The sequence below is a fragment of the Suncus etruscus genome, chromosome 1 (genome assembly GCF_024139225.1).
Source record: "Suncus etruscus isolate mSunEtr1 chromosome 1, mSunEtr1.pri.cur, whole genome shotgun sequence".
NCBI lineage: Eukaryota > Metazoa > Chordata > Mammalia > Eulipotyphla > Soricidae > Suncus > Suncus etruscus.
Genome location: NC_064848.1, coordinates 202,663,937 through 202,683,874, shown reverse-complemented (window position 1 = coordinate 202,683,874; position 19,938 = coordinate 202,663,937). Strand labels below are relative to the sequence as shown.

At 53.7% G+C, this 19,938-nt stretch overlaps 1 protein-coding gene across 1 annotated transcript in view; it reads left to right on the top strand.

Annotated features, from left to right (window-relative positions):
• The window catches only part of SDK2 (sidekick cell adhesion molecule 2), a 198,862-nt gene that overhangs the window by 117,453 nt on the left and 61,471 nt on the right, over positions 1-19,938 (top strand). The window contains exons 5-12 of the mRNA XM_049769932.1: positions 5,135-5,268; positions 10,128-10,239; positions 11,388-11,578; positions 11,674-11,757; positions 13,454-13,648; positions 14,004-14,120; positions 14,811-14,978; positions 15,946-16,048. Of these exons, the coding sequence (XP_049625889.1) occupies positions 5,135-5,268; positions 10,128-10,239; positions 11,388-11,578; positions 11,674-11,757; positions 13,454-13,648; positions 14,004-14,120; positions 14,811-14,978; positions 15,946-16,048 (1,104 nt within the window). The remainder of the gene's footprint in view (positions 1-5,134; positions 5,269-10,127; positions 10,240-11,387; positions 11,579-11,673; positions 11,758-13,453; positions 13,649-14,003; positions 14,121-14,810; positions 14,979-15,945; positions 16,049-19,938) is intronic.

Sequence of the window (19,938 nt, the reverse complement as noted above, 5' to 3'; positions counted from 1 at the left end):
TAGGGGAATGGGGCCAAAGACTGTATATTTTGGCCGTGAGGAAGAGGTGGGGTCAGGAGAGGAACACTCGGCCCTTTCAGTGCCCACAGGCGTCCCTCTGTGTGCCTCTGGCAAGGTTTGGGCAGCCTGGCTCGTGGGCAGGAGTGTGGGGCGTGGGCACCTTATTTCCTCCCTGACACGCCTGGCCATCTTGGTGGCCCCCTCAGGGATGGGGAGGGTGTTCAGGAGTCTGGGTTTTCCCCCAGTTCAAGTTCCAACACTCTGGTGTCCAGCAAGGCAGACAGACCTCCCTTGTCCTGGTGTTCTCGACCTGGGGGGGGCCCCCTGAGTGAGTTCACCCTGAGTCTGAAGGAAGTGGGAGCCTGGTGGAAAGTTCTTACCTCAAGAGAACAGGAAACTGGTAAGAGCAGTAGCTACTAACACAGTCGTGCCTGAGGATCTGTAGGTGCTCTGGAGCTCTGCACCCCACACCCTCCATGACAGTGCGGTTCGCTACCCAAGCCCCAGAGAGCATCCCCCAAATAATTACTGAGTGAAAGACTCTCCAGTGGAGAGACAGATGCAGCTCAAAGACACACCAGGAGCTTAATTTGCTGAGACCCATTGGGACAGATGCAGAATCTTTTGTTTGTTTGGGGGGCCACACCCAGCAGTGCTTGGGGATTACTCCTGGCTCTGCACTCAAGCATAGCCCCTGGCAGTGCTCAGAAGGCCATATGGGATCCTGGGGATTGAACGGCCTGTTTGCTTGGAGATTAGGGTCATACCTGAAGTACTCAGAACTTATTCCTAACTCTGTGCTTAGGGATCTCCTAAGGCACAACTCCAAGGCAGTTCTAGGCATGCCTTATGAAATCACTAGATCAGCTACATACAAGGCAAGTTTCTTTCCCTCTGAATGATCTCTCAGGCCCAGATACAATGTCTTAACCTTAAATTACACTGCCCTCATAATCTGATTTCATCTAAATGAAGTAAGATTTGGATTCAGGATTTCTGCACACCCAAAGGTGTTCAGAGGTCACTCCTACTGGTGCACAAGAGACTTTCTGAGGTGCCAAGGATCAAAGCCACACTGGCTCTTTCCCTGCTATTCTATTGCCCAAATCCAAGATTAGGGATTTTTTATTTATTTATTTATTTGGGGGCCACAACCAGCAGCTCTTGGGGGTTACTCAGGGCTTTGTGCTCAGAAATCACTTCTGACAGTCTCAGGAGACCATATAGGATGCAAAGGCTCAAACCCAAGTCAGCCATGTGCAAGGCAAATACCTTATCCGCTGTGCTATTGCTCTGGCCCAGATTAAGGATTTTTTTTCAACTTTTTAGTGGTTCTAGGGTCCAGCCACAGTTAAGAACCCCTGTTCTGACATGTATCAGCTACCTACAGGCACCAGTGCTGCCTAACAAATGCTTCCAAGGACCTGAACCTTTGTCTTTATGATTAGGAGAATATGCAATTCCTTGACCTGGCTCCTGGAAGCTCACTTCTCTGTGCTTGGCTGATGCTGCCTGAGCACCCTCAGGATTCTGTGTTCTGCTGCTCTGGCTTAGACTCCTGACTCCTCTGGGCTTGTCAGAAGAACTCCTGACTCAGCCTCCCTCACTGAGTTTCATTCTCTGAGAATTGCAGGGGGTCAGGGAGGAATCAGAAATAAAAGCTTCAAACCTGCTCCCTTCCTATTGGCCTAAGCAAGACACATGGTAGAACTCCGCTCAGAAAGCAGAAAGTGGAAGCCTCTGAGAGCAGAGGGCTGGTGTGGATTTGGGGTGTACTGGGGTGAGCCAGACCCACAGACTGGATGGAGGCTGAGGGGACTTCACTGTACCCAACACTGCTCCTCTCTTCTTCCTCTGTCCTCATCTGTTGCTATCCACCTGGTGCACACACACACACACACACACACACACACATACACACACACACACACACACACACACACACACACACACACACACACCCCTCTTCCAAGGCCATGAGAGAGTATGATACCTAAGCAATTCTACCAGATTTAGATTCTCAGCTGCAAGCCAATGTCCCTGAAGCCAGGCTGAGTTTGTGCGTGCAGAGAGAACTATCTGATAAGCCGAGCCAGTCAGGTGCTCCGGACAGAAAGCTGCACCCCTCCATAGGGACTCCTGATCAGCAACACCCCACAGCTCCCTGGGGCCCCTAGATGAAAAGGAAACAAGATTTCTAAGAAGGACACACACATGGGTTTCAGATGGGAGGTGGGGGAGCTGGGTGTTCTGCAGAGACCTATGGGGAGAACCAAGCTGGAAAATACATCCCAGCATCTGCACCCAGAGCTTTTCTGCCAGCTCATCTCAGTGATGGTGCCTGTCTGGACAAACAGCTGAGGTCTAGAGCAGCTCCCTGCTTGGAGAGCAAAGCTGGGCATTGCCACAGGCCAGGCTCCTGCCCTCCTGGAGGCATGGGGTTAGGATGAGGAGCAGGAAGTGGGAATGCAGTGTGTTGGGTCAGCCTTTGCGATGTCACACTTAGAACTGAAATGCTGACCTAGGTCAATCTCCGGCACCCCCCGTAGGGAACCCTAAACCCAATAAAAGGAATCTGAACACAGAGCCAGGAGTGGCCCCAAAACAAAAGAACAGCAATAACAACAAAAAATGGAATTTGAGCCCCAAGCAAACCCCAAGTGGATTTGTTTCTGGCTCATTGAAAGCCCCACTACAGGACCAGAGTGGTGGCACAAGCAGGTCATTTGCCTTGCACGTACTAATGTGTCCTAGGATGGACTGTAGTTCGATCTCCCGGCGTCGCATATGGTCTCCCAAGCCAGGAGCGATTTCTGAGCACATAACCAGGAGTAACCTCTGAGCATCACTAGGTGTAGCTCAAAAACAAACAAACCAAAAAAAAAAAAAAAAAAAAGTCCCACTACGGGTGCTGAGTGATAGCACTGCGGGGAGGGCTTTAGCCTGTACATGGCTGAACCAGGTTCAATCCCCAGCATCCCACTGGGTCCCCTGAGCCTGCCAGGAGTGATTCCTGAGTCCAGAACCAGGAGCAGCCCCCGAGCATCGCTGGGTATGGCCCCCAAAATAAACAAAATAAAACAGTAAGTCCCAGTAGAGCAAAGAAACCACACCCCCCACAGTCATGCAGTGCCCTTGGGGAGGAAGAGAGGTGAAGAGGGGAGTCCTGAGTCATCTTCACTGGGAGTCTGGAGCGAGGGTGCAGGCAGGGAGGTCCAGAGAGTCACTGATACTCCTTATCTAGAAGTGGGTGTCCTGGAGGGGCCAGAGAGATAGCATGAAGGTAGTGAGTTTGCCTTGCATGCAGAAGGACGGTGGTTTGAATCCGGCATCCCATATGGTCCCCTGAGCCTGCCAGGAGCGATTTCTGAGCATAGAGCCAGATGCCAGGTGTGACCCAAAAACCAACAAGAAAAAAAGTGGGTGTCCTGTCCACTGGTCCCATCGGTCAGCTCAGGGGCTGGCAGTGTAGTCCTGGGGTGCCCAGCGACTCTGTGATGAAAATAGGGGGACCTAAAGGGGACAGGGGCAGGATCACAGCTGGCCCTGTGGTCTGATGATGCGCTGTCTCTGAAAACACTATCAAAGGGACTGGAGAGGCTCGAAGTGCCGGAGACAGGCCTCGCATGAGTGACTCCCAGGTTCAACCTGGCACTATCAGAGGGTCCCCACAAAGTGACCCTCAGCACTGAGCCCTCCTGGGTGAGACTTCCAAACAAACAAAACTTTCGAGAAGGCAAAATCCCCTCTGGTTGGACCTTCAGCCTGTTGTCATGTGGACAAATAGCAGTGGGGAGAATGGGACCATCTAGGGGAGTCGGTGTGGGAGCCGGGTCCCTGTAGGTCAAGGTAGGCACCATCTCCTAATGATCATGCTTACTCCTGAGGGTGCTCAGGGATCACTCCTAGCAAGGCTTTGAGAACTATGATACAGTGTCTTGGATCCGCTGACCAGAGTCGCCTACTTACAGGGCAAAGGCCTTTACTCTCTTTCCCAGGAGAATATGGGGAGGGTGCCCCACACCCAGCAATGCTCAGGGGTTCCTTCTGGCTCTACACAAAGAAATCACTCCTCGCTGGCTCAGGAGATGCCAGGTATCAAACACCAGTCGGCTACATGAAAAGCAAACACTCTCCCCACTGTGCTATCTCTCTGGTCCCAGAAGAATATATTTTAATGGCCAGCCCAGGTACCTGAGTTCTGAAAAGGTTTATGTCTCCTTCCTGGGGCTCAGCTGACCTGGTAAAACTCAGCCGGTGAACATTCTCCCCGAAATCGGGGTGGGGGCCAGCACAGCCCAGCTGGGAGGGAGCCAGGCTGGAAAATCATTAGCAGAAATGTTTATTGGAGAGCCTGTTTAAAACTCTGTAACATTCACCTAATGAGAAAATTTGAAAAGAATTCAACTGGATTTGTCCTTGTTAAACTAACATTAAGGATGTTTAGCAGCTGTCTCGGGCACATCCCATTAAAACTGGCAAGAGACTGCAAATGAATGGTTTTGTTTGTCACCGGAAGAGCAGGCGAGAGAAGGTGGGCAGTGCCCGGTGCGATGCCACCTACTGTCTCGGCTCCCCATGGAGGGCAAAACCCTTCTCCAGCCACCAAACCCAGGAGAGGGACCCCAGCCAGGGCACCCCACTGGAATGAGTACATTCCTGGTTCCTCCTTTCCTTTCCCAGTTAAGCTGATCTCACCTGGAGTCAAGGAAATAGAGGCTGAGACCCTAAGAAGGGGAGTGGGGAAAACACGACCTGTGACCTTTGAACCAGCCTGACCCAGCTGGGATTTCATTAGGAGCACCCTCAGAACTGGCCGTGCACCTTTCTGGGTTCGGCAGAAACATACATCAATACCCCTCATTCTTCTGTTCATCCCAAGATGTTTCTCCAGTGACTACTAATTTGGGGTGCAGGAGTTATACTGGGGGGGGAGCCCAAGCTGGAGTGAAGTGTATTGAGCCTAACAGCATCAGGTCTTTGGGCACAGCTGTGTGGGGAATGCTCCCTGCAGTTTTCAACAACTCTGAGGGTTCAGACTCTTTGGGGAGGTGGGGGAGGACATGAGGCCTGAAGCAGGTCCCCATTTTCCCGCCAGATGCTCAGTGACACCCTGTGTCCCTTTGCTCCTCAGAGCCATCACCCTGGACAACATGCTGGTCATTCTGTCCACGGTGGCCCCCGACGCCGGCCGCTACTATGTGCAGGCTGTGAACGACAAGAACGGAGACAACAAGACCAGCCAGCCTGTCACCCTCACTGTGCAGAGTAAGATGTTGGGGTGCAGAATGAGGAGGTTGGGGTGCAGAGTAAGGTGTAGGGGCAGAATAAGGAAGTCAGGGTACAGAGAAAGGAGGTTGGATGCAGAGTAAGGCGTCGTAGTTAGAGGGAAGAGTCAGTACAGGGTAAAGAAGTCAGAGTAGAGTAAGGAAGTCAGGGTGAAGAGTACAAAATTGGGGTACAGGGTAAGAAATTAAGTACAGAGTGAAGATGTCAGGGTATGCAGCTAGAGCCTGGGTAGGGCTCTGGCATCAGTAAGAGGAAGGGGTTCAGGGAGGGAACTAAAGGAGGAGACAGTGGGGTATGAGGAGAAGTTGGGTACCTGATTCACAGCCCTCCTTGCCCTCCTTGTGAGGTGTTGGCTTTGGCAGGGTGAGCCTTGACAGGGCCACAGTTTGTTTGTGGTGACCTATCTGGAGCAGATCCTCCCAAGAGCCAAAGGACAGTCAAGGGACCCCAGAGCTCCCCAAAACCCTGCAGTTTGGGGGTAGGCAGAAGTTGAGGCCCTGCACAGAGTCAGTTTCCCAAGCAAGACAGGATAAGGGTCAGCCCAGGATCAAGGTCTCTAACATTTCCCACTCTATCCCTTCACCCCACCATCATCCACACCCCATCTTCCATCCCTCTTCCCCACCCCATCTCCCACCAAGCCCCTGCCAAGCCTGGGCTTCTGCATTACCTCCTTCCCTGGTTCCATCTGCCTTGAAGGGCAGATGCCCTGGAAGCCATTACCCCAGACTTTTCTCACAGGGTCCCCCCATACCCACAGGTGTGCCCTGCACTAACCTGCTGGTCCGTTTGAAAGGAACGTGAACATCTCAGGCTGAGGGTCCCGCCCCCCAATCTCCAGATGTTTTATGTGGCCCCTGAGGAACTCCCATCCTTTGATGAGAGTCTCATGGTCCATCCAGAGTGGGGCATATGCCCGTGGCTCAGTTTACCCCATCCGCAGAGTCTGCCCCTCATTCTCTGTACTCGCAAGTCACCTCCTCATAGTCACTGAAGCTGGCCCATTCCCTGCAACTGTTGGGATGAGGAGAGTCGATTCTTCTCTGGTCCCTGTCCACCCCCACCCCTCCATGCAGCCCAGGGGTGACAGCCTGACCCTCACCCCTCATTCCTGACTTACCAGGGTTCAGTGCAGGACCTGCTGTCTCACAACTCATTTCTCCTCCACCTCCAGCTCCTGCCACTGGCACCCCCTCTTTGTGCCTCTCCCCCAGCCTTCTCCCTTCGCTCCCCTCCTCCTTCACCCCTCCTTTGTGCAGGGGTGGAGTAAGGAGAGTGAAAAGCTCTCTCATCCACGTGGGCATGAGTAGAAGGGCAGGATCTGGGCTCCTGACACTCGTCCTGCCCAGAGTTCCTGTTGGCACCCCCCTACTTCCCAGTCTATCTACCCATCACTCTCTGCAGTTCAACCAGGATGCAGAGCTGCAGGTCCAGCAGAAAGAGGTCACGGGGGAACCAGAAACATGGCCCCATGGCTGAAGTGTTTACTGGGCAAATTTCAGGGTTCTGGAGCCCACCAGAAACTTCTGCATGTACAGTATATCAGGAGAGACATGAAATCCTGAGTTTGATCCCCACCTTGCTGTGCCTGAATATTCCCATGGCAGGGGGTCCACATGGAATGTCAGTCCTCAGGGCTATTTTACACCCCAGGTGTGGTCCTGGAACCCCGAATGATCCTAATGCTCCCTGCACTGCTTGGTTTGAACAGCATTGCGGCCTCACACACTCACACTGAACCCCTGAAAGCATCCCCTGGGGCCCCCTGAGCACCACTTGCAAGACCCCCTCAAAGAAAGAACTGCTTGTGGGGCTAGAGCAATAGTACAAAGGGGAGGGCATTTTGCCATGCTTGCAGCCAACCCTGGTTCTATCCTCGGCATCCCATATGGTCCTCGAGCCTGCCAGGAGTGATTTCTGAGTGCAGAGCCGGGGTAACCCCTGAGCAACACCAGATGTGGCTCACCAAAGTAATAAAATCCATAGATTTCACAGCACCAACCTAGCTACAATATTGCTTGGACTTCCCATCAGTGTGGAAGTTCTTAAAAAGCTGTTCTGCACCCAGATCTGGGTTGGGTTGGGCTTTTTTTTTTTTTTTTTTTTTTGGAGCCTCTGGGTACTTTCAGCCCATCTCAGTGCAGATGCAAAACTTCCATGTGTCATACATGATGCGTGCAGAGTTCACAGCACCAACAGCTGCTGAGACAGAGCTGGGAGCCCAACGACCTTGGACTCTGTCCCAGTCACTTATATGAAGATCTGGTGTTTCTATGCTTTGAAGTTAGGCAAAAAGAAAGGGGGCATTTCAGGCTCCCTCTCACCCCCTGTGGCTTGTGGCCCCATGTTGAAGGCCAGGTTGGACAGCTAGAATCACCCCAGAGGAGAAGCATGTGGTCCCTAAACCTGTTTCCCGAGGCTGCCACCCGTGGCTGGTGTGGTCTCAAGGGGGATCATGGGGCAGCCTCGTAGGAATGGAAAGAGGATTCCACTCAACCCAAGCCAGGAGAGCTGTGCTGGGACTATATCTGGGTTCAGAGCACACACACACACACACACACACACACACACACACACACACACACACACACACACACCTGACTCAGCCAGGAAAAGAGCTCATTAGCACTTTCTTCTGGAGACCAAGGGCCAGGCCCTGAGCTTTTCTCTTTTTTTTTGGAGGGGGTGGGAAGACCATATCTGGCAGTACTCTGGGGTTACTCCTGGCTCTGTGCTCAAGAATTACTCTGGCAGGCTTAAGGGACATCTAGGATGCTGGGGAACGAACCTGAGTTAGTCATATACAAGGCAAATGGCCTACCCACTATGCTATCACTCTGGCCCCCAAATTATTTTGTTTGTTTTTAGGCCACACCCGGCAGAGTGCAGGGGTTACTCCTGGCTCTGCACTCAGGGATTACACAGACAGGCTCAGGGGACCATATAGGATGCTGGGGTTCAAACCAGGGTCTGCTGTGTGCAAGGCAAACCCCCTCCCTGCTGTGCTATTCTGGCATAGGGCCGGGCCCTGTTCTGTGGTTCCCTCTTCCTCCTGGACCCACACACAGCCCCCACACATTCACCCCTCTGTGCTCAATCTGGGCGGTTTCCCCAGTCACTTCCAGTCCCACTTCCGACCCTTGCACTGCCCTGGGGAGAAGTTCCATCCTGGCCCCTGCGTGGGTGTTGGTCTCCCTCCCCCGAGCACCCCCTATGCTCACAATCAGCCGCACTTGGTAAACAGAGAACCCTCGAAGAATGGAGGAAAATAGCTGAGGATGGAGCCCTAAGACCACCCTCAGCTATTTTCCTCCATTCTCCGAGGGTTCTCTGTTTACCAAGTGCAGCTTGAGCCTTAACTGTCTGTCTCTTCCTCGTACTCCATTAATCTGGGCCCAGTACCTGCGCACCCCGCATGTAATAAACGACTCCGAGCCCCTTTTATGGATCCAGCTATATCAGCGGCTTCGGCCCGATAGTTCTTTATGGTCCCTACATGAGCCTTTTATATCGCTGCAATTATTTTACTTTATATGCTGCCTTTCCCCCCCCACCCTTTCGTGTTCCTTACTGGTTTTGCATTTTATTTCCACTCTCCTGGGGACTCTTCCAGCACTGGGGATAGATGAAGGGGGAGGCCTGGCTGGACCCTGAATGAAAGCTGTGAAAGCCATATCTCGTGGTCTCCAGGGTCACGGCCCTGTGGGCTGTACATATGGAGGATGCTGCTGTCCAGAGCCCTTGGACTGGAGCAGAGCTGTACTCGCTCTGGGAAAAGTGGGGTGTGGTTTGCTCCAAACAAGACAGAACACAGGTAGCTGGCAGAGTGGGGGTGTTTCTCACTTTCCGAGGGGAGCTGGCATGTATGCTGTATTGTGCTGAGAGTCCTACTATATGCTATGTGGGCCCTATTATGTGTTATGTGCACCCTATTGGGTGCTTCGAACACCCTACTGGATGCACGGTGCAGGCCCTACTGGGTGCTCTAGGAGCCCTACTGGGTGCTATAGGAGCCCTACTAGGTGCTGTGAGAACCCTACTATGCTCTTGTGAGCCCTACTGTGTGCTGTGCAAGCCTTGCTGTATTCTGCGTGAGCCCTACAGTGTTCTAGGAGATCCCTAGGAGAGCCCTACTGTGCGCAATCAAAGCCCTACTATGTGCTGTGTGGGCCCTACTGCATGCTCTGAGAACCCTGCTGTGTGTCACGAGAACCCTACTTGTGCTATGTGAGCCCTACTATGTGCTTTAGGAGCCCTCCTGTGTTTTCTCTCCCAACTCTGGCCCAAATCCAGGGTGTCACAAGTAGATTCTTCTGGTAGTTTCTAGGGGAGACTGTTCCGTTCCAGCTTCAGTCTCTTGGGCGGTCAGGCCCAGTCTTTCAACTGCACAACTCTGCTCAACCCTTGGCCCTGTACCCCTTGCCTCAGTTTCCTCTTCTTTAAGGACATGTCTATGGTTTTAGGTCCACACCCCCCAGCCCTCATCTTTACCTTTAGTACATCTGCAGAGACCCCACTTCCAAACCAGGTCCCTGTTGTGAGTGTGACTTTGAGGGACCCTGCCCCTAGCCAGTGTGACCAGTTTTCTATCTGCAGGGGTGGAAGCAATGGAAAGGGAAGCAGCTGGACAGAGGTTTCCACAGCAGCTAGAATGGCATGGGGAAGGCAGAAGGCTGCGTCCGGGGAGGGCGAGTCCCTCCAGATCTGTGGGGGCCCCGGGGGACCTCACCTGGTCAGTGATGGTCTCCTGTCCCCCACCACCTTGGGGACAAAGGTCTCTGTGCCATTAACTGGGGGTTCCCACCTCCGCTCCCACTAACACTTGATCTTTTCCCCAGATGTGGGGGGCCCCGCGGACCCCATCGCACCCACCATCATCATCCCTCCCAGAAATACCAGCGTGGTGGCCGGGACCTCCGAGGTGACCATGGAATGTGTGGCCAATGCCAGGTGGGTCCTCTCCACCAAGTGGAACACCCAAAATGTAGAACAGTCCAGAAATGGCACCCCAGAACAGGGGAGGGTCTGTTGTTGTGGACAAGGGGGACATGATGACAAGTTAGCCCTTTCACAGGTGATTGTCTCAAGTCAGGGTCCCCCAGCTGGGTTGTAGGCCCCAATGTAAATGTTCTAGGCCAACAGGTCTCTGCAAAGATTTGGGGTGACCAATAGGGCCATTGCAGAGTGACTCTGAGAACTCTCCTCACACGTGGGAGCTGGGGTATGAGACTCACAGGAAATAGGAAACCAGGAAATACTCCCACAGCAGGTACCCGACTTCTACCCAATAAACACCCCAACATAGGAGCCCTGTTCAGGGCCCAGAGAGGGCAAACAGCTATCTGCAGAACACAGGTACCAGGCAGAAATGAGATAACCTGTTGAGAGAACTGCCCTGCTGACGGGAGCACAAAGCCCCCTCCCCTGCCCTCTATACCCTGGGACGGGACCCCTCACTCAGCTGGGCAGTGCCAGTGCTTCGTCCTGCCACCCCCAAGCATTGGAAAAAGACCCTCCAGACTGTAACAATTCTGGCAGTGACTCCAAGACCCCCTTCACTTAGGGGTCCCAGGAATCCTGCTTCTTAGCCCATGTCTGAAAATAGAACCCCAGTTTCTCTCGGGTACAGGCAAGGCCCTCCGTGCCTCAAGAGCCCAGAGTCCAGCCAAGAGGGTTTCAAGCTTGAGTACCCAGACTTCCCCCAACGGGCTTCCCCGAGACCCACCAGGTGCTAACTGAGCTTTGGGGTGCTGGGATGAGAGACAAAGTGGGGTGCCGTGCCCTCTTCTCTCTCTTTGTAGGCTCAGCATGCCCACACACCTGCCTAAACTTGGGGGAATTTCCTTTCCTATCTCCTGCTCACTGGCTCACAAGGAGTGTAGGGAGAGGGGGGGTCCCCCAAAGGCTGCCTTGCAGGCATCGCAACCAAGGGATCACTACATCCAGGCTCCAGCCTCACTGGATCTTCCCACACAGCCCCCAACAGGGACACTGATGGGGAAACTAAGGCCCAGATTGATACTTTTGCATGCTGACCTGGAGGGGTGTGCGGTGTGCACTTTGCCCTGTGGCTGAGCCCCACCCTCTGTCCTTTCCAGGCCCTTGATCAAGCTGCACCTGATCTGGAAGAAAGATGGGCAGGCCCTGAGCAGCGGTATCAGCGACTTCAGCCGCCGCCTCACCATCCCCAGCCCCGGGGCCAGCGACTCCGGCTACTATGAGTGCGAGGCCGTCCTGCGCAGCAGCAGTGTCCCCTCTGCTGTCAGGGGCGCTTACCTCTCCGTGCTGGGTGAGGCTGGGTGAGGCGGGCCCCAGGGTTCCCCGGGGGTGGGGGGAGGAATCTATCACAAGGAGCATGGTCTGATCTCCTCCCTCCTTCCCTAGAGCCTCCTCAGTTCACCAAGGAGCCTGAGAGACACATCACAGCCGAAATGGAGAAGGTGGTGGACATCCCCTGTCGGGCTAAAGGTGACCCCCAGACCTGCGAAGCCTCGGGGCTCTCTGTTCAGGGCCCTGTTTCTGTTTCTGATCCGGCCCCTTTCTGGGCAATCAGTGTGTCTGTCTGGGAGCAGAGCCAGGACACCCACACACCATCACCATGCTGAGAAGCACACACAGCCTGGACCCTGTAACTGTGGGAGAGGGAACCCCACTGTGACCATCATCACAGGCCTGCTCCAGCCTGATGCCAGGGTTGGGGGGCTGCATGTGGGCACAGGGTTGGCTGATACCAGCTGAGGGCTTGGCACGGGTGTCAGCAGCATAAATGGCCACAATCCGGTTCCTTTGACAACCAGCTGTCCCAGCTCGCCAGGCAGCACTGGTCCAGAGTGAGCTGACAGGCACCTGGCCGTGTTCCAGAATGTTCCAGAATGTTCCATCCCAGGAGGGAGTAGTGACCGGCAGATACCCTCGTCCAGAGCTCTCAAGTGCCAGGAAGGGGGTGCCCATTATACCATGCTCTGCTGAGAAGTGGGGACTGCCGAGGAACTGCACCCCAGAAAGTCTCTCATAACAAGCTCGGGGCTCACTGAGAGGAGAGAGTGGCTTCTCATGTCAGGGAGAAATGGAAGGAGCAGTGCTCTGGGGAGGTTCTGTTTGAGCTGGGGGGGGCAGGAAGTGGGAAACCTGAAGTAGGTGAGTTGTCCCCCCCCTTTTTGCATCTTTGGGTGGATGCTGGGAGGGGGCTTCCTAGATAGCACCCCCCATGCTCCTTCACAGGGCTGAACAATCTCTCTCTTTCTTTCTCTTTCTCTCTCTCTCTCTCTCTCTCTCTCTCTCTCTCTCTCTCTCTCTCTCTCTCTCTCTCTCTCTCTCTCTCTCTCTCTCTCTCTCTCTCTCTCTCTCTCTGACACACACACACACACACACACACACTCTTCCAGGTAGACCTCAGGACACAAGAAGTCTCTGCTCAGTATCACAAAATAATGAGACACAGTGGCCAGAGCGATAACACAGCAAGGAGGGCATATGCCTTGCATGTGGCTGACCTAGGTTCTATTACCACCATCCCATATGGTCCCAGGAGCACCACCAGGAATAATTCCTGTGCATAGAGCCAGGAGTAGGCCCTGAGCACCACCAGTTGTGGTTTAAAATCAACAACAACAGCAACAAAAATGAGTCAGGAAAAGATCTCAGGTTTGGGGGCTGGAGCAATAGCACAGCAGGGACGGCATTCGCCTTGCATGTGGCTGATATTCAGCATCCCATAGGTTCCCCCAAGCCTGCCAGAAGGCATTTCTGAGCACAGAGCCAGAAGTAAACCCTGGGCCCAGAGAGATAGCACAGCGGCATTTGCCTTGCAAGCAGCCGATCCAGGACCTAAGGTGGTTGGTTCGAATCCCAGTGTCCTATATGGTCCCCCATGCCTGCCAGGAGCTATTTCTGAGCAGACAGCCAGGAGTAACCCCTGAGCACTGCCGGGTGTGGCCCAAAACCCAAAAAAAAAAAAAAAAAGTAAACCCTGAGTGCCTTAGGTTGTGGCCCCAAAACAAACAAACAAAATCTCAGGTTTGTCCCAGCCACATCCCAGCCCCACGAGGCGAGAATCGAAAAGGCACCCAGCTGGCCAAGATCACTTGGTGGCATCTGTGAGAAGGTTCTAAAAACAGTCGGGACAGTGGGCAAGGGGGCTGACAGCAGCTGTTGTGTTCCCCAGGGGTGCCCCCGCCCTCCATCACCTGGTACAAGGACGCGGTAGCCGTGCAGGTGGGGCAACATGATCGCATCCAGCAGCGTGGAGACGGGGCGCTGCACATCAGTGGGCTGGTCCCCCACGACACTGGCGTGTTCCAGTGCTTCGCACGCAATGCAGCTGGCGAGGTGCAGACGTCCACCTACCTGGGGGTCACCAGTAAGTGCCCTTAAGAGTGGAGTGGGGGCCGAAAAGATAGCACAGTGGTAAGGCATTTGCCTTGCACGCGGCCGACCTGGGACAGACTAGGGTTCATTCCTGGCATCCTATATGGTCCCCAGAGCTGTCAGGAGTGATTTATGAGTGCAGAGCCCGGAGTAACCCCTGAGCATTGCCGGGTGTGGCACCCCAAAATAGAGTGGGGTGGAGTGGAGGTGGTCCTAGTCACTTCCACTCAGCTCTGGAGCCAGTGTCCTGCAGTCAGTTCAAGAGGGAGGTCAAGGCCACGCCTTGTCCTCTGGCTCTGGGTCTCTTTCTGGGGTGGCCTAAGGGACTCCCCATGTGTCCCTTGCAGGTATTGCCCCCAACATCACCCGGGGCCCCCTGGACAGCACTGTGATTGATGGTGTGTCCGTAGTATTGGCCTGTGAGACATCCGGAGCACCCCGGCCGGCCATCACTTGGCAGAAAGGTAAATGAGATAGGGGTGCACGAAAGGGGGTCGAAAGGGTCCCAAGCTATCCTCAGGGCTCAGGTGTGGGCCTCTCACTGGGTCTCCCCAGTCCCTCATCCTAACTATGGCTGTCCCTACCCTTTATTCACCTCACCCCTCACTTCCTGGCATTCCCTGCTTCGAGACACTCGCACCCACCTCATCAGAGCTATGTCCTCCCACAAAAATTCTGTGGGCCAGCTACCAGATCTTATATTCTGGTGTCTGTCACCAAGTCAGAGCCCCTAAAACATCAGCCCTGTCCCCCACCCCTAGCACTTAAAGCCGGGGATTCTGAACACAGAGCAGCAATGGACAGGTAGACAGCAAGGTCTGGGGACCAGCTGTGAGGTCAGAGAGATCACAGGATGGACAGGCTAAGAGGTCTGGGGGACCCCGGGATGGATGGGCTGTGAGGTCAGGAGGACCCCAGGATGGATGGAATGTAAGGTCAAGGGGACTCTGGGATGGATGAGCTATGAAATCAGAGGGACCCTGGGATGGATGGTTGTGATTTCTGTGGGGCTCAGGCAGGTCTTGATGTCATGGGTCCCTGAAATGGCCGGACTGTGGGTTCTGGGGAGCCCCAGGATGGCTGGCAGGCCCAAGATTGGGGTCCCAGTGTGCAGGATTCCTGAACCCCTAACCATAACCCTGCCCCCACTCTAGGCGAGCGCATTCTGGCTAGCGGCTCAGTGCAGCTGCCTCGATTTACCCTGCTGGAGTCGGGGAGCCTCCTTATCAGCCCCACGCGCCTCTCGGACGCTGGCACCTACACCTGTTTGGCCAGCAACTCCCGGGGCGTCGACGAGGCCTCGGCTGACCTGGTGGTATGGGGTGAGTGTCCCCAGCACTCTCAACCCATAAGAGAGTAGAAAGTTCACTTGCATGCTCCTGTGATGCTGAGCTGAGTGACACAGGACACTGCAGGGACGGGTGGGGGGGGCAGCCCCAGAAAGACCAGGTGGCCCTACTCTGGCCTCATGGCCCCCGTTTCTCTCAGTGGCCCCTTCCTCCCACCACCCCAGATGAGCTTAATCACCCACACACAGTGGCTGTCTAGTCTTGAGCACTGACCCTGCTCCACTTGTCTGGGGACTGTCGACCCCACCCTGTCCCCCCCAGCCATGGACCACTCTGTCCCTTTTCCTGGGACAGAGCAGAGGGCATAGGTCAGGCCTGGCCAGTCCATAAAGTTCCCTCTTCCTCCTCCTTGGGTCTGAAGAGAGACCGAGTGAGGCCCCACTGTGACTGCCAAGACCATGGTGATGGCGTCACCAAGACTTTGGTGACGGCCATGAACGCAGAACGCTATAACCAGTATAGCAGCCAGGATTGTTGTGACCATCATAATCACTATAACCACCACAACCAGTGTCACCACCATGATCATTATGACCCCGATCACTGTCACTGCTTTAATTACTGCCACCACCATGATGACTATGGCCACCATGATGACAATAACCACCATGATAACTGTCACCTTCCTAGTCACTGTCACCTCCATGATGACTGTGGCCACCATGATCGCTGTGACCACACCATGATCTCTGTCACTTCCATGATCACTGTGACTGCCCTGACAGCCATGATGATGCCTGATGGTCACTATCGACCAATCTACTGTGACCACCATGGCCATCACTACCCTGGACCGTGACTCCAAGTCTCCCAGCACCTTAGAAGCACGTTTCTCTGCCATTCTGGAAGCTTCAGTCCAGGGGCCCTGAGATTTGCCCCTCCTGGCCTCAGCCCTATATCTGCAGCCCCGCCCTCACCACACTGTCCTGCTGTCCCCCAGCCCGGACCCGCATCACCAAGCCTCCCCAGGACCAGAGCGTCATCAAAGGCACCCAGGCCTCCATGGTGTGTGGCGTGACCCATGACCCCCGAGTGACCATCAGGTACGCCCTCTGCAGGGAGGCATGGGACAGAGGATCACATGTGGGCTGGAGCTGGGGGGGGTCTCGGTTCCTGGGCCATGAGAGTCACCTATTGGACAAAACTATTCATGGAGCCAAGCAGATGACTATGCATGTGGAGGGGAACCCACTGACTGGAAAGAAACTAGGCAACACCTGAGAGGGGAGGAGAAGGGCTGAGGGGCACAGAGGAAAGGCATGAAGGAGAGGGACTCCAAGACTTTGGGGTTGTGTTGAATGGGGCTCCAAAGTTGTGGCCAGGTTGCTCTGACTCAAGACCCCTAAATTTCAGACCATCAATCTAACCAGAGAGTCGGGGGTGCTGATGTGAATGAATGGGACATCCAGGGGGTCCTTGAAGAAAGGTTTCAATGTTAAAATGGGCATTTGTGGGGCCGACGAGGTGGCACTAGAGGTAAGGTGTCTGCCTTGCAAGCGCTAGCCAAGGATCAGGACCGAGGTTCGATCCCCCGGCATCCCATATGGTCCCTCCAAGCCAGGGGCAATTTCTGAGCACTTAGCCAGGAGTAACCCCTGAGCATCAAACGGGTGTGGCCTGAAAAACAAGAACAAAAAAAATGGGCATTTGCCTTGCACATGACTGACCTGGGTTCAATCCCTGGCATCCCATAGGATCCCCTGAGCACCACTAAGAGTAATTTCTGAGCACAGATCCAGGAGTAATTCCTGAGCACCACCAGGTGTGGCCAAAAAAAATTTAAAAAAAAAAAAGGAAAAACAAAAAAGAAGTGAGTGTTTGCTTCCAGCTGCTTCTCTGTCGAGAGGGACCCTTCTTTGGAGCTACCAGCTAACAGGCTGAAGGTCTGAAGTCCTGGTACTCATCCTACAGCATCTCGGGGCGCCCTCTGCTGGCCGCTGGCATATGGCAGTCTGCACAGCCGCACCCAAGGGAGCCCTGGGCACCCAAGTGGTCTTATAGGAGCTGGAGAGCTTTCTCACTGAGCGTTTCACAAGGACCCTCTGGCTCAGTCATCTTGTCTGGTGGCACAAATACAGGGGTGCACCATGAGCTAGAACTTGGCCTGCCCCTTCCCCCTGAGGTCTATTATACCCAGCTAAAGATTAGAAAAGGATCGTGATGGGCCAGAGAAATAGCATAGCAGGGAGGGTGTTTGTCTTGCATGTGGCAAACCTGGGTTTGAACCTGGCATCCCTTAGGGTCCCCTGAGCCTGCCAGGAGTAATTTTTGAGTGCAGTGCCAGGAGCAAGCAGTGAGTGCTGCTAAATGTGGGAGAAAAAAAGGACCATGACTATTATAAAATGGTCCTCCAGAAAATTCGAATGCATTGCATCTGCCATAGCCCGGCTGGGTCACTGGTGCAAGGTAATGAATGGTACTGTTAGCACTGTGAAACTTTTATTAGAGTCAGAGGTAGTCAGAGCTTAAGCCTGGCTCTGTGCTCAGGGATCATTCCTGGAAGGTCTCAAGGACCCTACGAGGTTCCAGGGGTCAAACCTGGGTTGGTTGCTTGCAAAACAAGTGCCTACTTTGTGCTCACTCCAGCCCCAATGGGACTTTTTGTCTCATCAGCAAACCCTGTGTTTACGCAGGACCATTTGAAACTGGCATTTCCGTATCCAAATCTTATTGCCTAATAATGAGATAATCATTTCTAGACTTTATTCATTCTCATTATAGTTCTTGATGAACCAAGGCCCTCAGGGACTGAAAATGCCGCAAAGCAGCAAGGCTGCAAGGACCAGGGGACCCTACTGCCAGGTGGGGTGAAGTGCCTATCCAGGGATGGGGGGAGAGAGAGAGAGAGAGAGAGAGAGAGAGAGAGAGAGAGAGTTAGAAACCATGTATTTTTTTATTCCCAGTCTGAAGTCTGCCGCTGCCTGAGGGGTTTCTGAGTGGGGGGGGGGTTAATTTACAGGATAAAGAGGGTTGGGGAGGCCTCTATGTCCAGACTTTGAGAGAAGAAATAGAGAAAAATAGAGGAGAGCAAGCAGTGTCTCGCCAATGCTTAATCTCCAGCCTGGCAGCAGGCCTGCAGGTTGTGTTCCAGACTCTACCCTGCCCCCACCAACTGTCAAACTTTTTCCTTAAATACCAACCAGTGGTCCAGTACAGGGGGTGTGTCTAGGTCCAATTCCAAGGGCCTGTCCAGGGGGGGTGTGTCCAGGGGGCATGTTCAGGTCCAATTACTGTTACAAGAGGTTAACATCATGTCTTTCAACAAGGAACTTCATCTACATATATGCACCCACCCTACCACCAGCTCACAAAAGGAAACCACAGAGCAGAGAACAATTTTTTTTTATATTTTGTTGATTTGTGGGGGGGCTTCACCCAACAGCTCTCAGAGGTTACTCCTGGATCTACACTCAGAAATCACTCCTGGAAGACTCGGGGGACGATATGGGAGCCAGAAATCAAACCCTGGTCTGTCCCTAGTTGGCCACGTGCAAGGCAAACGCCTTACCACTGTGCTATCGATCCAGCCCCTGATGTTTGTTTTTGTTTTGGGGCCACATCTGGCAGAGCTTGGGGGTGACTCCTGGCTTTGCACTCAGAAATTACTCTGGCAGTGCTTGGGGGACCATTTGGCATGCTGAGGCTCGAACCTAGGTCTGCCACATGCAAGGCAAATGCCCTCCTCATTGAGCTCTCCCCTCTGGCCCCAAAAATCTTTTCTACCCAGAGCACAAATCGCCAGTGGCCCCTCTTCCCAAAAAATGGGCAAAACGTTTCTGGTCTTGGATATCTAGTTACCCCCAGTCCTCTGCCCCACACCCTCATCCATCTCAGACCAGGGAGGGGGGCTTTCTTACCATCTCTGACCTTCCCTTTCTTTTGGGGGCACACCTGTCAGTGCTCAGGACTTACACATGGCTCTGCATATAGAGATCACTCCTGGCCAGGTTCAGGGTGCTAAGGATCGAACCCCAGTTAGCTATGTATGTGCAAGGCAAGCACCCACTCCACTTGACGATGGCTCCATTTAAAAAGACAGAGGGGCCAGAGAAATAGAACTGTGGGGAGGGAGTTTTCCTTGCATGGGTTGACCTGGGTTCGATCCTCAACATTCCATAAATTCCCCCAAGCATCCCCAGGAGTGATTCCTTAGTGCAGAGCCAGTAGTACCCCTGAGTACCACCGGATGTGGCAAAATAAGAGAGAGAGAGAGAGAGAGAGAGAGAGAGAGAGAGAGAGAGAGAGAGAGAGAGGAGAGAAAGAGAGAGACAGAGACAGAGACAGAGACAGAGAGACAAAGAGAGACAGACAGAGAGACAGAGACAGAAAGACAGAGAATATTCTTCCTGTTTTATTTTCGTATTGGGGCACACCTCAGAGGCAGGCTATCTCCTTGAGGGGAATGGGGGAAGTTAGGGATTTTAGGGGGCAGCCAGGACTGGAAAGAGACCCCCCCCCCAGAGGTCTTATGCCAAAGGCTGCGAAGGTTCCATGCAGCCAGCCACCACGAGTCAAACCCTGAGCCCTCCCCCCACACTCCTCCCTCACTTCTATTTCATTCTTCGGCCTTAGAAGCCACCAGCGTGAGCAGCCTTTTAAGCAGCTGCAGAGAAAGCTCTTCCCTGGGGCGTCGGAGTGCCCCCCCCATCTGCATGGCCTCTGAGCAGACCCACTTTCAGTCCAGATGGATCGATCCTCTATTGAACTTTTCCTTATTATACAGCTAATAGATATTCATTTGCGGTGGAAAACAGAAAACATGCAAATGAGCCCCCAAAACATGGTGGGGGGATTGGAGAGGGAGAAACAACAAAGATTGATCTGTGTCTGCACAGACAGCGAGTCCTGTTTACAAGCCAAAATAAACAAACAACAACAAAGCACGGGAGGAACACAGCTGTTTTAATCAGATTATTCCCCCCACTTAAGAACC